The 20555-nt window shown below is 31.5% G+C and overlaps 2 protein-coding genes across 2 annotated transcripts in view; one reads left to right on the top strand and one right to left on the bottom strand.

Moving 5' to 3' along the window:
- The window catches only part of ND-ASHI (NADH:ubiquinone oxidoreductase subunit ASHI), a 144247-nt gene that overhangs the window by 115222 nt on the left and 8470 nt on the right, over positions 1-20555 (top strand). The gene's annotated exons all lie outside the window — the stretch shown is intronic.
- On the bottom strand, positions 6062-8062 carry LOC149374095 (uncharacterized). The gene is made up of 3 exons (XM_089594329.1): positions 7825-8062; positions 7303-7590; positions 6062-7026 (listed from the first exon to the last, which is right to left on the bottom strand). The coding sequence occupies exons 1-3, from the start codon at positions 8060-8062 to the stop codon at positions 6062-6064; spliced, it is 1491 nt and encodes a 496-aa protein (XP_089450455.1).

The raw sequence follows: 20555 nt of genomic DNA on the forward strand, positions 1-20555 counted from the left end.
AGACCGGAGGAAGCGGGGCAAAAAAGTCAAGAAGCAGCTAGGAGTGGAGCAGAAACTAAGTGAGGAAGAGACGAGCTCAGATGAACACATTAAAAAACCAACGAAAGAAAATATAGAATCAGCGACAGAGAACGAAGACAGCTTTGACTACGTTGAAGTACAGGACAAAGAGCAGACTAACAATTTGAATGGAGCGCTTTACAAAACAGATAGCGAAATCAAAAGAAAAGGGGATAAAACCGTCGCACACCCACCATCGATGAGGAAGTAAAAAGTATATGAGACGCGGTTACCAACCGATATTTCATCATGAGCACCAAGGAAAAATTAAGATTCGCCTCTACTACAAAAACTGAACAAGATTAAGAGCCACCCATTTAAGTACTTAGACAATCTAACGTTTCAGATAGTGACAGGTACCTAACATAGAGGCCATAGATGCGCTGCACGAGAAAGAACACATTGATCTGACACGCATGAACAACGAAGAAAGAAGCGTAGGAAAAACTAAAGTGATGAATACTAAAGAGTAAAAATTATGCACATGTGTGTAAAGGATCATTTCGATCATTTCAAAAAAATGGCACACGGACACGTTTTTGAATGAAGAGCAAGAGCACCATCTAGTATCAAACTACTATACAAGTGCCAAACTTTAAATAGATAACTATCGGTAGAGTAAAAATAGCGTGAAAACATGTACTTACTTATTGCAGGGTCTAGAACGCGTGCCCGTAGGCAGGAACCAGGGCTCGCAATGAACAGCTTTCAATTTTATGTATTGCAGGTCACGATTAGAGGTACCAGAGCAGCTGCAGTGATCGATAACTCAGACAATTGTGGAAAAAAGCGAACAACTAGTGTCTAAAGTGGCGCAGAGGTTCAGACTACAAACAATAAACCATAGAATAACGGGAGCTTTGATGTCCAATAAGGGATTGACAAACCTGCTACAGGGGGAAAAACCCAACGTAAAAAGATAATAATGCCCTCAGGGGTAGTCCTACAATTTCTATTCGGAACATTAGACAGTGACGATACTGAAGCATTAACAAATGCGTTTGGCCCAAATAAATACAATACACACAATTAAACAAAACTTGTTGGTTTACAGACAGAATGTCTAACAGAGTAAGCGATATAGATGACAGGGTAGAAAAAATGCAAATAGGCATAAAGTGGATGAAAAACATAAATGACTTACAAAAAATAGATAGCTCAACAATTGCAGCGATAAATACACTGGATAAAAGCGTCAAGCAGTATATGGCAGACTGTGACTCCATTATAAATTCAGTCCTCTTTACGGCAAGGGGACAAGTATATCCAAGGATGATATAGCCTGCGATTTTTAATAACTCAAAAATACAAGCAAATCTGTCCAGACCTTAGTTGAATTTTTTTGGTATAGGATCTCAAAAAAGTTCGCTCGAAATAATAGACATATTTAAATTAACAATTTTGATACAGAATGATCATTGTATATACTACATAAGCATCCCACTCCTAGATAATGGCTACATCGTTCTATACAAAAATTTTGCTTTTACCGATAAAGCAGGAAGACCTAAACAGTTTGAATACTTGTACTTATATACGTCCAAAGCGTGGATATATGGCCATAAATAAGAAAACCCACACTTACATAGCAATAATGGCTTTTGAAGTTTTTAGCTGTAAGAAGCTGCTCGAGTTATTTATCTGCAAACTTACAAAACTAATAAGAGAGATGAGATAATAAATACCATTCATACGACGCAACGCTTATAGTTACTGTTGCGGAATGACCATCTTTCTGAAAATTAGCCAGGTCAGTGTTATTTCTGACTGTCCACCGAAAGTCAGTGACAAAATGACGTAAAAACTTATGGAATCTTACCTTATTTAGGGGATGGCTAAGGGAGTCTACGAAAGGGCTGAGGGGGGTGAAAAAATGTGGAAATGACCCTTTAGGATTACTGTATGATATAGTTATGAACAAGTAGAGCAAATATATATACTAGTAAAGCGTCGCTCCCTTCATGATTCGCGTACCAACGAACCCACTATTAAATATAGATTGAATGTAATGATTAACAACTAAATAATAATTAAATGTATATTGAATTACATTCTATTTAAATTATAGTATTTGTATTAAATTACACAATTTTTATATTTTCATGAAAAGTTACATAATAAACTCAACTTTAACATTTAAAATTGATAAATAGAACAAAATGTTTATTGGATATCGTTTAAAATAATAAGTAAATTTGAGTTTCAGTATCGGATAATAAATTTGTTTTTTACATTTGTAATAAATATAAAATAAATATTTACATTTACATAATTCTAACCTTTTTTTTAACTTCATGAAATTAAGAATGACGGGCAACATTACTTAGAAGTTAGAAAACGTATTGTTATGTAACTTGCGAAACCTTAAAAAAACGCTATCGCTGTGGGTTTCAATAAAATAATTTCCTAATTTAATACTATTCTTAAAAACGGTAGTGCCATAATGCTTTCTTTTAGTCAAAATAATTTTTTGTCCGTCCTTATATATTAAGATTCTAGAAATTTTTTAACAGAAGATGTTGATATTATTAATGAAAGTCGTAAACTCTTACGAATAAATAAAATTTTCGAATTAGAAAATAAACTTTGTTTTACATTAAACGTATTGGAACTTAGATTACATACTTTATAGCCCTCCAACACTATAAAAATAACTGTATGTAGATAAATCTTCTAGATATTGTTAATGTCATAATACAGTGATATAAAAATAATTTCGATGTTATACGGTAACAGAATGTTAAAACTTGAATCATTGACGGTTCTGCGTGGTGAGGAAAAAATATGTCCATAAATACCTGAAATTATAATTTTATTCTTTCAAGAAATAAAGGTATCTATGGTTTAAACAAGCATTGCATCCGTTTAACTTTTAAAAATCAGGTCAAAACAGAACGTTTTATTTAGCTACATATTTACCAAATAGTATAACCGTTTTAAAAGGATCAGGGTAAAAAAAGTAAAAAGTGACCTTATTTGAATGGATTGTGCTTATATGATTTAACAAAGAAGCTTTCACAATATAAGACTTAACGTTATCTATTTATCGACGGCCCGTATCAAAAAAGCACAGTCCATATATTATAAATTATAATAATACAAGGTATTAATCTTCTCTTCTAATTTTTTAAGAATTATCGATAAACAAAAAACAACCATAGGGGGTAAGCGTCGGCGATAACAAACACAATAGTTTTTTAGTATTATTGAACCATAAAATACGCTCTTAGGTGTGTAAGCAATGGCAATTGAAAACCCGACAAATTTTTAGTATTAATAATTCATAAAATGTGCTTTTAAGGAAGTGAGAATTGACAATAATAATAACAACAGTTTTTTGGTGATATTAATAAATAAAATACGATCTTAAGCAAAAAAGCATTGAAAATAATAAACCCAAAAGCTTTTTAGTGTGAATAAAATACACTCTGAGGCAACTAAGCATCGGCGATTGGAAACCCAACATTTTCTTGATATTATAAGTAAATGAAATAGACTCTTAGGCAAGTGAGCATCATCGATAAAAACTCAACAATTCATTGGTTCTATTGATAAATAAATACACTCTTGGGCGAGCGACCATTGGCGGTAAGAAACCCAATAGTTTTTACTCATTATAAATGAATAAAATACGCTCTAAAGTGAGTAAGCAATAGCGTTTATAAACCGATTGTACTTGAAATACGCTCTAAGTCGAGTAAGATACAGCGATTAGAAACCCAGTAAATTTTTAGTGATATTAATAAATAAAATACACCCTTAGGCAACTAAGCATCAGCAGTTAAAAGCTCAACAGCCTTTTAGTTTTATTAGTAAATAAAATGTGCTTTCAAAATAAGCATCAGCAATAGGTCTTTAGTTTTATCGCTGAATAAAATATACTATTAGGCGAGTAATCATTGGCGATAAGAAATCCAACAGTTTTTTAGTTTTTTCAATAAATAAAATGTATCCTTAGGCGAGCAAGGATAAGCAATTTGCTATTTAACTGTTCTTACATACAGTAAATTAAAGAATATACTCTCGGTTAAGTAAGAGTTTAAAACCCAACGGTTTTTTGGAAAATACTGTGCATGTGATGTGAACCATAAGTGTAGGTGTGTTTAAATGTGCATGTATGTGCTTGTGTGGTTATGTCACCTTAATTCAAAAATTATGTTTTTACACAAAAGCCCAGCAATTTTCATGCAAAGTGCAGAAAAAATAGGCTGATTTATACCTAGTTAAAAATTACTGGTTATTAATTAAAATTTAGATACTAAGAGCTTACACGGCACAGATAGATCTATGAAAAAATTAGTTGTTTTGCTAATCACTGTCACTTGTTCAGGCACGTGTGCATTTTATTACATAGTTATATCTATGACAGTTAAATTGCTTGCCAATTAGTCCATAAATCATACTAAAAAATTTTAGGTTGCTGATAGCCAATACTTGCTTGCGTGAAGACAAATTTAATGAATACCAACTAACCTGAAAGAAGTTTAAAATGCTAATCGTCAATGCTTGCTTCATAAGAAAAAATTTTTGTATAAAACATCTCTGAAAAACCGTAAAATAGCTGATCGCTAATACCAGATTGACCAAAGGTCTTTCCTATTTTTAATAATACAAAATTTTAGTTGGCATTTTGATTGATAAGACTAGATCATCTAAAAATAAACTATCATAACAAATAATACTTTAAAAAAGTTACATCGCTAATTGACAATACTGGGTTGCCTAAAAAGACATTTCATTTATTCACAGCACTTAAATTGGGTACCCCCCATCAAGCACAGCAAAATGCCCTAAATTGAATTTTTTCGTTTAAACAGTGTCAAACTATTTTTTAGGGCTAAAAATAAAGGGTCAACTGGGTCCGAGACCAAAAAAATTTTTTCCCTTGCTAGGGACCATAAAAACCGTGTTTTTTACATTTCATTCCTTCCCTCGGCGTCTAAACATAAAAAAAATCTGAAAAAATTCAGCAGCATAGTAAATATTATTTCTTTTATATGGAATTTTTTTCAAGGTCATCCAAGTACAACATAACCTAAAAAAAAAATTTTCTAAGCTTTAGATCGCAATTTTGACTATGATCCAGTAGAGGTGCAGGCGACGTCATTTATTTATCTCGTAGAGCAAAAAAAACACAACTTTTACGTATTTTTTGAAATTTTTTTAATTGGTGCGACATAACCTAAAATTCAAAAAACCGATTTATTTCACGTTTTTTGGCTACTTAAGAGCTTCCTTTAATTTTAATCGGAATTCTAATATCCTTAGTAAATTTTGCAGAGAATATAACTTAAAAAAAGGCGTTACATTGGAAAAATTTTTTTTTCTAACCTTCACAAAATGAAAAATTACAACAAAAAAAACGACTATTTGTTTCTTATCTTGGGTTTTTACAATCCAAAGAATTAAAAAAAACTTGTGTGTATAGAAAATGTAAATTCTCTTTCGTAGAATTTTTTCCAAGGTCACCCACGGTCGACATAACCTCTAAAAAAATTATTTAACCTTTGAAACGCGATTTTGACCATGATCCAATAAAAGTGCAGGCAAGTAGATATTTTTATCTTTCAGAGCTGGAAAAATACAACTTTAATATATTTTTTCATATTTTTGTAGGTGGTGGAACTAACCTAAAAATCCTAAAAACCGTTATTTTCACCTGATTTCAGTATGTAATCCATTTTATCGGTTTTTAAAAAACTGATTCTTGATGGATTTATGTTTTTGCGACAAATTGTACTTTTTCAAATTTTTCAGAGTTTTTCAAGTGGTAGAACTAACTTTAAAACCCAAAACAAACGATAGTTTTAATTAATTTAGCTTAACAATGTAAGATGTACAAATGATCATATTTTTAATAAGAAAAGAAATGTTTTTTTAATATAGATATCTAAAAACTTCACATATATGTACTAAATACTTTTTTATTTCATTTCAGCTTTAAAAAATACGAATTTGTTTTTATATACATTTCAAGAAATTATATAACATTTTGTTATTCTCAATGCTCTTCGTCACTGTCTTCCTGTATTACAGGGTAAACTTCCTCCAAGTCAAACAATTTTGTTAGAACTTCTATTGGTCTTATTATTTTCGATTGATATCTGGCGTATGTTAAAAAGTAGAAAACAGTAGCTACGTGAGAGCAACATCCTATGATTCTGTTACCATTGGCACAGTTACAGCAGTAACGTCTTATTCCTCCAATACCTACGGTATTAGGTACGTAATGAACATAACTTTTATAAATTTTTGCATTTATGTGTCTTGACTGAACCTTAAATTTCAAAAGGTTAGTATCTTTTTTTGCGTAGCTTAACTTAAGAGTATCATTTTCTTGCATAATTTCAGCCAAATAAGATACAGCTTGCTTTGACTGGTAAGAGCCTGTGAAAAATATTTCTAAATCACTCAAAGTCATTCCAGGAAATTCTAACAAATCTTCAGATGATATTTGACTGAATGGAACCCTTTTTTTCCAATTTTTTTCTTTAACTTCAATAGCTAAAGTGTTCTGGTTTTTATTAGTTTTATTCATTCTTCTTATAACGTCATTTACTTTTTCAAAATCAGAGTTCAGTCTCTTGCCAAAAAGATTCAGCAAAAAGCAACCAATTTCACAATATAAGGCTGCCCTGTGTAATTGTGTGTTATGTAGTTGATGATGCAATAATTTACTTTTTTGTGCAACAATCCCGTGAACAGCTTCAACTACCCATAGAATTTTTGTTACGAATCGAGATTGATTTGCTTCTTCGGCTGTGAGTTGACTCTTTTTCCCTTTGAAAGAAAGCATGAAAACTTTATACCCTCGTTCCTCTAGCCCATTCTTCGCATCGCGAAAACCTCGATCTAAAAAAAATACATCACCTTTCTTTAAAATGCTACTAAGCCCATTTGGGTCTTTTAACAGATGCTCTAAAATTTGAGCGTCGTTTTTGTTTGCATTAAATGGACCAGCCACATCTATTACGAAACCATTCGCCGTACATATCGTAAAAGGCTTACAGAGCGATGTCTTCTTTTGCCCAGAATATGACTTTCGCTGATAAGCATTGTTACTAGTTTTTTCATGGCGCAAGTATGTCCCATCACAAATTATAGCCAACTGATCATCATCTTAATCGTATAGTTTTCTTGCAATCGGAGATGTATTCTCTAATAAATACCCTCGACTCTTCGATTTCATTCCAAATAATGAAGGTAATTCTTTCTCAAAACTATTCAAAACAGAGTTAATACTTCTGTTAACTTGATTTTCTTCAATGTTTAAAATCGCAGATATAACGTTGTCGGAGTTTCCAGTTCTTAATTTAAATAAAAACGTTACTAAGGCTTGAGTAGTATTACGATTGTCTGAGTTTCTCATGGTAGGCATCCAACTTGTCAACTGTTCGATATTTTCCCATGTATAACCTGTTAGTGACTTGACGTGTTCTTCAGAAAGTCCAAAGTCACCAGTAGCATTGTAAAGTTGATGATTGGTTTTGTCACTTAATTTATCAAGGAATTCATTTATTTCCATAACTTCTATAAAACAAGCATTCGAGTAAACTTGAGTTTTTTAAATTTCTTCTTTGTAGAATCGAGATTTTATAAGGTGATCAGAGCAGCATCTGTTTCTCCTTGGAATGAAAATTTTTCTTGAAATAAAAACTTGAATTTTTGCGTTGAGTGGCACATCTGGAAGGTTTTCTTTTGATTTACAAATAAAACAAACACTTTTATTTGCAGATGTTCTTTGAAAAAACATCTCGACTTTACCTATAGATTTTTTAATAGGTGGTAAATACACTGAGCCATCACTAGATTGTGAAAAATCAGATGGCGTAAGAGTCACCTCACTCGATTTTTCACTACTAAGTTGAGGTGCGACTGTCTTTTTTTCTTCAAATCTTTGAGTTTCTTCAGTTCCTTCTTCGACCATGTATTCTAGTACTGTTTTAGGTACAGCTAATATCGACTTTTTTTTTGAAATTTCTGCGTTTTTTTTGGAGTCCATTGTCCTAAATTTTCTGCGACAACTAAAACAGATACTGTCACCTATCTGAACGTACAAATTATAATTCTTGCGTATTTCAGCTGCCTTTTCTCGACTTTCTATCACCATTGGCTTACCAGCTATTTTACGAATAAAAATGTTGCAAGCTCTACACTTGGTAGGATTTACCATTATTCCTTTATGTTTCACAGGTTTTTTAACATTTGATATTTTCTTCTCTGCAAAAATTATTTTTTTGTTAATTCATAGAAATTATCATACAAAGATCAGAAATAAACAAAAATATGTACTAGATAATGAACACTAATATTGTTAATACTAATAATGCACAGGACCACAAAGAAAGGCAGGGTACCAATAAGTGAATACATATATGTACATATGTATGTATATATGCATATATATTTTTTTTTTTTTTTTTTTTTTTTTTATATATTTTTTCTACCCGTACACCAGTTACCTGATTTTTACGGGCACCCTCTACCACCTCTGTGCGGAGGGTGTTGATCCTAAACCCCAACTATGGAACCCCGATTTCCCTAGCTTCTCCCACCTATATTTTCAATCCCCTTCTTGTACCTATCTCCCGTTAGTCCCTACAAACCCCTTTCCCCTTTTTCTAACTATCCCCTTTATACCCCGCCTTCCCTAACCAGTCCCGTATTTACCCAGAGCGCTCCAGGGCCTTTAACCCCTGGGTTGCCCTGTGGTGCAGAAAAAACCCTCTTCCATGAGGGAAAACACCTATACCAGAACCAGCCACGGGACTTGAGAACAAATCCCAGCCGGAAACAATTTTTGAAAAAATGCACCGACCGGGATTCGAACCCTCGCTCCATTTAAGCAGCCGTACCTCAGACTTGCGCCTTAGCCAACTGAGCTACGACTGCTCCAATAAGTAATATACATGTATATTATTTATGTATTTTAAGGTGCTGAATTAAGATTCGGGGTTCAAATTGCCCCATCACGTCAGAATTTTCACCCAACCTCAAAAAACACCAGAAATAATGATGAAAATCTCAAATTCCAGGCTCTTAATGCAAAGTAATAAAATCCGAGGATTTCAAAATTGACATTAACATTTTTTATAGTAAAAGTACCCCAATTAATGTCCAAGTGATACGTGGGACATTGTGAAAAATTTCTAACATCAAAAAACTAAACAACCCTTACCAAAAAGAAAAAAGCTAAAAAGATAATTTTGTAATCGTTAATCTAATGGCCTTTCTCATTCAAAGTAGTATTCATTATATGCACAACTCTCCCATTCACATAAGTAACATAAAATACTTCGTAAAATTAAATCTCATCTCACTAGCATAGTGTCAGTTTAGACTTATGGTTGTTGATAAAATAAAAACTTTTCTTACTTTAGTTAATGTTTCAAAATTTTTTTTTGTTTTATAAATATTACACGGAGAATGAAAGTAGACAAATAAAAAATGTTAAACATTAAGTAGGGTAAAAAAAATGTTTTCTTTTATTAATAACCATATACCTGAACTGACACCACGCTAGTGTATTAAAGTTTCTTATATATATATAATAGATCGTCTTAACGACAAACCATTAAAAAAAATGCGATTTTTATCATCATATTTGGTGTTTTTTGACGTAAGGTCGAAATTTTGACGTGATGGATCAATTTCGACCCCGGATCTTGATTCAGCACCTTAGTATACATAAAAAATATATATTCACTTATTGGTAACCTGACATTTTTATAGTGGTCCTGTTTTATTTATACCTTAATTGCATTTAAAAAGTAGACACGACCAATATAAAAAGAAATTAACTTTTTTAACGAATAGAAAACAAAATATTTTGCTCTGAAGAAAATGAACATCCAATGGAGTAGTCAATACAAGAATGCGCACTTATTTATTCAAATAAATGCATGTATTTGTATGCACGCAACATATACACCCATCAATACAAACATTTATTCGTATGTACCTTGTATTTCTTCGTTGAGTACATGTTGTTCTTGCGTTATGCTTTTGCGTTCTTCACTTTTTGTTTTCCTTAGCTGAGAACGGCATTTATTACAAATGAAATCTCCAAGGTTGAAAACAAGTCCCGTAGCAGTCAACAACTCTGTTGCCTTTTTAACTGTATCGATATACAACGAAGGTTCACAAGTTTTTTTTAATATGCACATCACAATTTATGCACTTATTAGCTTTTTGTTTCTTTTTTGCTGGTTCATCAGTAGGTTCCATCATCTTTCCCCTGATAATTAAAAATAAAACTTCAATCAGTCTACGTTACTTTTTCAAATGTACACTCAATTGCAAGAGTCTTCAAAAGTAAAAATCAATTTATTGTATTTATTTTATTAATGGTTAAGGTATTATATATATATATATCTTCCTATATTATATAGTTAACTCAGTGGGGCATTCCACACAAACCCTCCACCGCCCCCCCCCCCACAAAATAAGGTAAAAATCTGTTATTTTGTTGCTTATTTTGAAATATCGTAGTTTTTCTCAAAACCCCCCACCGACCCCCCGCGCATTTTTTCATGGACCCCCACCAACCCCCTACAAAATATTATATGTATAGTATAGAAGTATAGTATAAGTCTTTATGCAAGCCAGGGGGTTTAACCACGGATGGCTTCATGGGATAATAACAACATATGTTTTAATATTTCATTAAATAATTACAGATTAGTGCACAATACTATAATCAGCTAAACTCAAATACAATTAATTGTATTTCAATTTATTGAATCCCTTGGTTTCTTTGTAAGCATAAAGTTTTTGGTGGGCTGACTTTTTTTGTTAGAAATTTGTAATGTTGCATTTTTCCAGCCCTGTCAATGTGTTAAAGTCTATTCCCACATTCCTACCAAATCACATGGAAATATTGTATAGTAGTTTTTCTCAAAACATCGTACATCCCCCCACCTACCCCCTACGGCCCTCCCACCGACCCCCACGAATTTTTTCATGGCATAATTATTATATCATCATCACTTATATAGTCCTTTAATACACAATTCTTCTTTTTACGTACATAAACTTACTTTACGTACCTAAATTTAGAGTATCATTAATATAAACAATGAAAGTTTCGCATCACTTTATGAGTCATCTTATACAGCCTGATTAAACCACGAAGACTTGCGTCCATTTCTAGTCTGTTTTAGATTAATGCTGTAATCGGTACAATAGATGAACACGAAATAAATTCATGATATGTATTATTAATTAATAAATTTTACCTATACATAAAAAAATTATAATTAAATCATGTTACGAATATAAGATACATTATTATATTCAAAAATTTCTTTCCAAAGTATATTTTCAATCTCTTAACTGTTTTCTCTATCGACTTGAACAAAAATTCCATTTTTATTCTTGCATCTTGATAAAGCCACGTATAATTAACCGTGAGAAAATAAAGGTTTTTTTAAGTATAATCCCACATTATCAAAACTTTGACCTTGAGACTAATTTATAGTCATAGCAAATGCTACAACTAATGGGAATTGTTTTCTATATAAAATAAAAGGTAATGATAAAAGATTTCCAGTATTTAATTTAATTCTTGGAATGAAAACTTTATTACCAATTTTTTCTCCCGTTACTATTTCGCCTTCTACGTTATACTTCAGTAATTTAGTAATTCGCAATCGTGTACCGTTACATAATCCGTCTGATATACTCAAATTTCGAAATAACATTCGTTTTAGTTTCCCCATGTAATTTACTTAAAATCTAATTGTTTAAAAAAAAAAGTATATTCATTATGTGAAGTTAGTATCACGTTATAGTCAAAACAGTTGCTGTAATTACCAAATATTTTAGTACAGACATCATCTGTAATCCAGGATTTAGGAATGTTAAATGTTTCTATAACCCCTTCTCCAATTCTTAACAATAATTTTGAAAATTCGTTATTACTAGAACGGATATTACTTTGTAATCTTAAAATTTTGAAGAAGTTCCATAAAAATAATGATTTAATAGTTTCTTTTATTATTATAGTTCTATAACCGTTTTTTATAACTGGAAGGATTTGTTGAAAATCTCCTCCTAATACTATTAATTTATCACCAAAGCAAAGTTTTGTATTACACAAGTCTCTCAACGTTCTATCAACGATTTCTAGAGCTTCTTTCGGAATCATAGAAGCCTCGTCCCATATTATTAAATCAACTTCCCTTAATTTTTTTTCTTCAGTTTCAAATTCTAAAAATACACTTTCAATATTATCTAAGTCTAGAGGTAAACAAAAAGTTCTATGACTGGTCATACCTTTTGGTAGTAATACAGATGCAATTCCTGTCCAAGCCATTGACAAAATATTTTTACCTCTAGAAATAAAATAATAAATGAGTGTCTTATATAAGAAGGTTTTTCCGGATCAACCAGGACCATCTATGAAATATACTTTTTCATCTTGTTCACAAATAGTTTTAAAAATTTTCTGTGATCTTTATTTAAATTTGCGTAAATTATATCGAACATTTTTTTACTGAAAAATATTTCTTCAATATTGCAATTATTTATATAGTTGCTATTGGTTGGTGCCGGTAAACTAAAAGACTCACATAATTAACCTTCCGATACCAAAATTTGATTAATATGTAGAAGAGCACAATTATTGTTATTATTATCGAAGTCTTCCGTAAAATATTTTTTATATTCATTCCATATTTTATCTCCTCGACTGTTTTCTGAAATCAAAAACAAAGCAAAAAATTGTCTTAACTGGTATGGAAACATAATTGTTATGGCTTCTTCAAAAATATTGTCGATTTCAGAATCATGTTCTATTAAACCCATTGCAATTGCAGTATCCCTGAAATTTTTATATGTTATTCCATTATGTTTTTTAACGTTTTCAAACGATGTAGCCCCATGTAATTTATTAAATATGAGTTTTTTAAATTTGAAAAATAAAAAAGTTAAGAATAAATGAGAATAAATACACAAAAATTGTAAAAATGTATTTCTCATAAAATATTCAAATGTTGGGGGGTTGGCGCGCAGTGCGCGCAGGGGGGCGTGAGCCCCACTAGTATATATATACATATGTATATTTTTGTTTATTGTTCTATTTTTATAATATACAAGAATTTAATATAAGATACAAGTATAACATAAAGACATTATACACGTATTAAAAAGTTAATATTTTAATATTCAAATGTATTTATATCAACTAAAAATTTAAGAAATGATGATTCTACTCTAATATGAAAAATTGACGTGAAAATTATAAAAATATTTAGTTAAAGCATAGAGTATGACTTATTTTTACTTGAGTTGATGATTTTCACAGGACCCGAAGTTTAATTTGTAAAAGCGAAGCAGCTGGCTGGTGAAAAAATCCTTACGGCATCATATCATTCACAAAAGTGTTCAACATGATGAAATCTTGTTAAGTTCGTAACTGATAGTTCAGACCATTGATCACGAGCACTGCACTCTATTGGCACAGAAATAAATAAATTCAAACCTAAAAAGCAAGATATAGTTATTTTCTTACATGATAGATCCATAGATCACTGTATACAAGTACACACACCCACACTTTCTCTCTCTCCCTCCCTCTCTCTCTCTCTCTCTCTCTCTCTCTCTCACTGTTTGTTCTAAATAAGAGACTACAGAGTGCAGATTACTTTAACATATAAAAAGTTTTTAATTATGAAAAATCTTTTGAAAAACCGAGTCCACTAAATGGCAAACTTAGGGCGTAACCTGTACTTACGTTTTTCGTGAAACCCGACTTAACTATTGTTTCTTAAAGGGCCCTGCTTATTTACTCTGGACATGTCGATAATAAAGATAGTTACATGAATTGCAAGTTCACCTCAAAGTAAAGAAGTAATGCGAAAGCTAATCAATATTAATATAAGTAAATATACGTCTTCTGTTTCATGTTCATCTTAGACTGTACATAAATACGAATGTATTTATCAGTACGTACGCAACGGTTATTGCCACTCGAAATTTTTTTTCGTGTATGTGCAAAAGAGAAAGCTGCAAGAAGGCCCCCTATTATATGTCTAATCATATATATAGGTATAGTACTACAGGTTTCTCAGGAGGCCTTCTCTCAGCTTTTTCTCTCGCACGTAACAGTATCGCACAGTACAGAGTAAGATGAGGATCGCTTACAATATTCTAATACCTCTATGGTTCGCACGTACAAACGGATAAATTATATGTTCCAAATATTTCGTTTCGCTATGCTAAATGGCTATACGTTTTTGGGGGAATTTGTAAGAACGGGAACGTACAAATAGTGAATATTGTCATTTGTCATAGGCAATACCGCAAATAATATGTAACACCAAAAAAGGTATGCTAGAATTAATGAGGATTGTTTTTTTGAGTTTTGTGGTTAGCTCTACCACTTGAAAAACTCTGAAAAATTTGAAAAAGTACAATTTGTCGCAAAAACATAAATCCATCAAGAATCAGTTTTTTAAAAACCGATAAAATGGATTACATGCTGAAATCAGGTGAAAATAACGGTTTTTAGGATTTTAGGTTAGTTCCACCACCTACAAAAATATAAAAAAATATATTAAAGTTGTATTTTTCCAGTTCTAAAAGATTAAAATATCTACTTGCCTGCACTTTCATTGGATCATGATCAAAATCGCGTTTCAAAGGTTAAATAATTATTTTAGAGGTTATGTCGACCGTGAGTGACCTTGGAAAAAATTCTACGCAAGAGAATTTACATTTTCTATACACACAAGTTTTTTTTAATTCTTTGGATTGTAAAAACCCAAGATAAGAAACAAATAGTCGTTTTTTTTGTTGTAATTTTTCATTTTGTGAAGGTTAGAAAAAAAAATTTTTCCAATGTAACGCCTTTTTTTAAGTTATATTCTCTGCAAAATTTACTAAGGATATTAGAATTCCGATTAAAATTAAAGGAGGCTCTTAAGTAGCTCAAAAACGTAAAATAAATCGGTTTTTCGAATTGTAGGTTATGTCGCACCAATTGAAAAAATTTAAAAAAATACGTGAAAGTTGTGTTTTTTCTTGCTCTACGAGATAAATAATTGACATCGCCTGCACGTCTATTGGATCATAGTCAAAATTACGATCTAAAGCTTAGAAAATTTTTTTTTTAGGTTATGTTGTAGTTGGATGACCTTGAAAAAAATTCTATAAAAATAAATAATATCTACTATGCTGCTGAATTTTTTCAGATTTTTTTTATGTTTAGACGCCGAGAAAAGGAACGAAATGTAGAAAACACGGTTTTCATGGTCCCTAGAAATGGAAAAAATTTTTTTGGTCTCGGACCCAGTTGACCCTTTATTTTTAGCCCTAAAAAACAGTTTGGCACTATTAAAACGAAAAAATTCAATTTAGGGCATTTTGCTGTGCTTAATGGGGGGACCCTTTGTTAGGTTCCTAATTGCTAAGGCTCACTCGCCTAGGAGCCCATTTTATTTATTCATAATACGATTTAGTACTAACACTAAAAAATTTTTTGGTTTTTAATCATTGTTACCAGCTTTCCTTAGTAAATATTTTATTAATAAATACTTTTAAAAACAGTTGTGTTTCTAATAACTAATGCTTACTTGCCTAAAAGTGTATTTTATTTATTAATAATACTAAAATCTGTTGGGATTCTAAGTCCTGACGCTTACTCGCCTAAAATCGTATTTTGTTTATCAATAATACTAAATAACTGTTGGGTCTCTTATCAACGATCCATTAGAGACGATCAATGATCCTTCTTTGCCTGAAATCGTACTTCATTGTGCTTCTAATCTCCAACGCTTACTCGCCCTAAATCGTATTTAATTTATCAATAACACTATAAACTATTAGGTTTCTTATCGCCGATGCTTACGCGCTTAAGAGCACATTTTATTTATCAATAATAGTAAAAAACTGTTGGCTTCCTGATCGCTAAGGCTTACTTGGCTAAGAGCGTATTTTGTTTATTAATAATACATAAAAACTATTGAGTTTCTAACCGCTGATGCTAAGTTGCCTGAGATCTTATATAAAAAAAAAGAATAAGTGTGTGTGTATAGACAGGTGTCAAAGGGTAATTATAAAAACAAATTAAGAGTTATGTGAACATTTTATATTTCTACTATAATGTTATTACGTATCTTGTTCGCACGTGAAGTCTGCATAAGTCGCTTTCGCTTAGCAAATATATATATTTATACTAGTGGGGATCCGCCCCCCTGCGCGCTCCGCATGCCAAACCCCTACTGTTCTAACTAAGAAGGAGAGTCTTCAAATTTCATCTGTTAGTAGAGAGAGGTTGGTGCCCATAATTTTGTGAGAAAGAAGAGTTTTTGATCTACATCGTTAAGCATTAGTTATATAATTATCAGTAAATTTTGACACCACCCAGAAGGTACTATTGTGGTAAGTTTAGAGTTTTTTTTAGAACTCTTCGTTATGTTTGAAGAAAAAAGGTATATATTATATTTTGAATATTTGAATTCTAAACAACGAAAAGTTTTAATCACTTTAATCACATAAATTACTTAAATTTTATAAAACACATTCTTTATATAATTTTTGTTACTACTATGCATTTTATACTTTATCAATTGATATAAATGGTACGAAAGAATTTTTCATTTTCAGATTCAATGACAAATATAGAAATAATTTCTTCACAGTGTTCCACACTGTAAATTGAAAAAATCGTTTGTGCTTTGTACTATTAAAATTAAATTTAAAATCACACTAAATATTTCTGAAATTTTTTAAAATAAACAATTCAAAAGTTAGCGTAAAAGGGGACAAAAATTGTTTATTCAGAACTTTTTTTTATATTCTGTATAGTGACGAAGATTTCCACGTGTGAGCTCGCTCTTTAGTAATCAATAATGTTATTAATTAATGGAAAAATTATTATGAATTTGGAGTAGGAAACGATTATTATCAAAATGTAAAAAGTCGTGATAAATATATTAATATAATGTCAAAAAATGTGACTTATGGTACAAGTATTAAAATTAAAAACTTCTCAGACTTTTTACATGTTTACGTTCTAGTCAATTTTTCGATCAACGATATTCAAACATATGGAAATTCAAATAGTAATATTAAACTAAAAATTAATTTTAAAGAAAAAATATAATAAAAAATATTGCAATTGGTCGATTAAACATTATATCTCCAAAAGATCATGAAAGATTTTTTTTTTAAACTTGTGTTAAATAAAGTTAATGGTTCGACATTGTTCGAAGACATAAAAACATGTAAAGGAATAACTTATGAAACTTTTAAAGATACTGCAATTGTAATGGGTTTAACAGACAATGATAAAAAAATCGATGATATTTTAAAAGAAGCAATTGCTGTTATGTTTCCATATCAATTAAGACAATTTTTTGCTTGGTTTTTAATTTCAGAAAACGTTCAAGGTGATGAAATATGGAATTGATACAAAAAAATTTTTACGAAGGGTTTGCCTAATAATGAAGATAATTTAGCTCTTTTACATATTAACCAAATTTTAGAATCAGAAGATAAATCATGTGGATGCTTTAATTTACCTACCCCAAAAAATAGAGAGTAAAAAAAAGGTATAGATGATTAAATGCGTTTCAGTAAAGACATATTAAACTCGATGTATAAAAGTTTGAATAATGACCAGTAAAATGTATTTCATATTATTTGTGAACAAAAAAATAATATTTTCTAAATAGATGGTCCTGAAAGATAAAAAAAAACTTATTTATATAAAACGTTAATTTATTTTTTTAATGCTCAAAATAAAAAAAATCATGTCAATGGCATGGACTGGCATAGCATCAATTTTGCTTTCAAAGGAGATGACCAGTCATAGAACTTTTAGACTTCCTTTAGATCTTAATAATATAGAGAGTGCATTTTTCAAATTCGAGTCAGATAAAAAAAAATTGAGAGAAGTTGATTTAATTATTTGGGATGAGGCTCTAATGATTCCAAAAAGAGCATTGGAAATAGAAGACAGAACGTTAAAAGATTTATGTGATACTGAAAAATGTTTTGGAAGCAAATTAATTACTCTAGGAGGTGATTTTCGTCAGATTTTTCTAGTGATGAAAAACGGCAATAGAAAAATTATACTTGAACAAACTATTGAATCTTTATTTTTATGGAACTCATTCCAAGTTTTAAAATTAGAAATCGAATTTCGTTCTAACGATAAGGGGTTTTCAAAATTATTATTAAAAATTGGGGAAGGATGAGAAAAAACTTGTAACATTCCTAAAAATTTGGTCTCACATAATGTATGTTCTTAAATATTTTGTAATATTTACATTTGTTCGATAAATAGTGTTATACTTACATCGCATATCGAGAACACCTCTTATTTTAATAATAAAACTCTTAAAAAATTAACTAGATAAATTAAAACTTACCATAGTATAGATAACACAACTTTTATAGGGGTTAATAAATTGGACCATAATATTTATTTAATTTTTCTGTTGGAAATGTTGAACAATGTTCGTGAAGGATTACCACCTCATGAACTAAATCTAAAAATTGGTACAATAGTGATGTTACTGAGAAATTTGAGTATATCAGATGAACTCTGTCATGAAACATGTTTACAAAACACTAAATTATTACAGTATAATTTAGAAGAAGAAATAATAACTAGAGAAAAAATTTGAACTAGAGTCTTCATTCCAAGAATAACTTTAGACACAGGAAACTCCTAAACATTACTGTTTATTTTGTATAGTAAACAATTTCTAATCGTGGCATTCGCTATGACAATAAACCAATCCCAAGGTCAAAGATTCGATACTGTAGGTTTGTATTTTAAAAAACCTTTATTTTCTCATGGTCAATTATATGTGGCTTTACTAAGATGCAAAGATGAAAATAATTTATTTATTCAAGTAGTAAGGCAAAAAAGTACAGAAATAAAAAATATCGTTTGGAAAGAGATTTTTACATAATTTATTGACTTTGCTTGATGATTTTTATAGATAAATCGGAAACATTCAGGGTAATGAATGAAAGTTACTTATTAATGTTTCATCATTTAACAAGTATACATGACATGATGTATGAAAAATGGTGGGGGGGGGGGGGCTATCGTGGGTCTGTGAAGCGCTAGGCAAAATTGTGTGGGGGGTCTGTGGGGGGTCTTAGGAAAACGTTAAAAAATATCAAATTAGCAATAAAAACGGTCAAATTTAAGCTTATTTTTAGGGGGGTTGTGGGGGGTCTGTGAGGGGTCTGCGAGGGGGCTGTAGAGGGTCTGTGGAAGGGCTGTGGGGGGTTTACGTAGAATTCCTCACACAAATAACTATAACACAGGAAGATATGTATACATACATATATATATATATATATATATATATATATATATATATATATATATATATTACTGATATATAAAGCAAAGTCGCTAAAACCGCTGTAATTGCTAACCGCGAAAACTAGAGAGCCGATTTTGTTAAATTTTGCACGCTGATTCTTGACACTTCCTAGATGGTTTTAGTGCAGTTTTTATCTTATAGCTTTTAGTATGAATTTAATAACAATAGCAATAAATAAGCTCAAAGTTTTGCAAAAATACGCCAGCTTTTTACTTCAGTTCAGTAGGATCCGCTAGGTGGCGTTGACATAAAATTGAGGCTACCTACAACATAATTAAATAAGTGTGGTTATAATACGCCGGAGAGTCTCGAAAATTTCTGCAGTCGTCTACCAGAAGTTCATCGAGCTGCATCGATAATTTAGATGATAGTTGTGCAGCTGGGTAACCCGGTTACCGACGATACTATTCTCTCATGGGCAAGGGACCTAGGTCTACATCTACCCTCAGTCTCCAGGATTGACGAGTTCCACCAGCAAAAAATTATTCTAACCGATAACGTCTCCCGAGGAATACCAGAAGACGCATCTAGCCAGAACACAACCTGCTCCAAGACTTCAAAGTTTTGAGGCCGTTTTACTATTCCGCCTGGTGCCGTCAGAGAATTTTTAGCTACAAATGTAAGCCCGGGAAGACAGGCCTGAGGGGCACAGGCAGGCTCAATGGCTACCTTCTCAGTGGTCGTGCCCCCAACGGTATACCTACATCTTCCTGACTAACGATGAGTGGTTGGTTATCCGGGGAATGACCCGAAGACGAGATATTCTTTGGTCAGCGGCTTACCTACCTCCATCACAGTCTTCGTACATAGAGACTTCGAGGGTAAAAGTCAAGCTACCCGCAGCTAGCTCTTCATCATCAAGATTAATAATAAAGAATAGCTGGAAGTTTCACCACTAGCCCTTTTTAGCGCCATTATAATCAGGTTCTCTACTTAACCATCAATCTCATCGGTTCTTTTAAAGGCCACCTAAGTTTAAACTACCTTACAAACAAGTACATTTTTACTACCATTTCCGGAAGCGATTTGTCGACAAAAAGACTATATTAACTAAAGACGGCCACTATTAAATCAAGTCAGTCATTTTCTGGCAGTTATCACGAGCGGAGTTGCTCTTCGTAAGGCTAGAAACCCCGGTAACAG

This window comes from Copidosoma floridanum, unplaced genomic scaffold, assembly GCF_036245765.1.
Source record: "Copidosoma floridanum isolate Cflo_tuat_1 unplaced genomic scaffold, Cflo_Japanese_pri ptg000021l, whole genome shotgun sequence".
Taxonomy (NCBI): Eukaryota; Metazoa; Arthropoda; class Insecta; order Hymenoptera; family Encyrtidae; genus Copidosoma; species Copidosoma floridanum.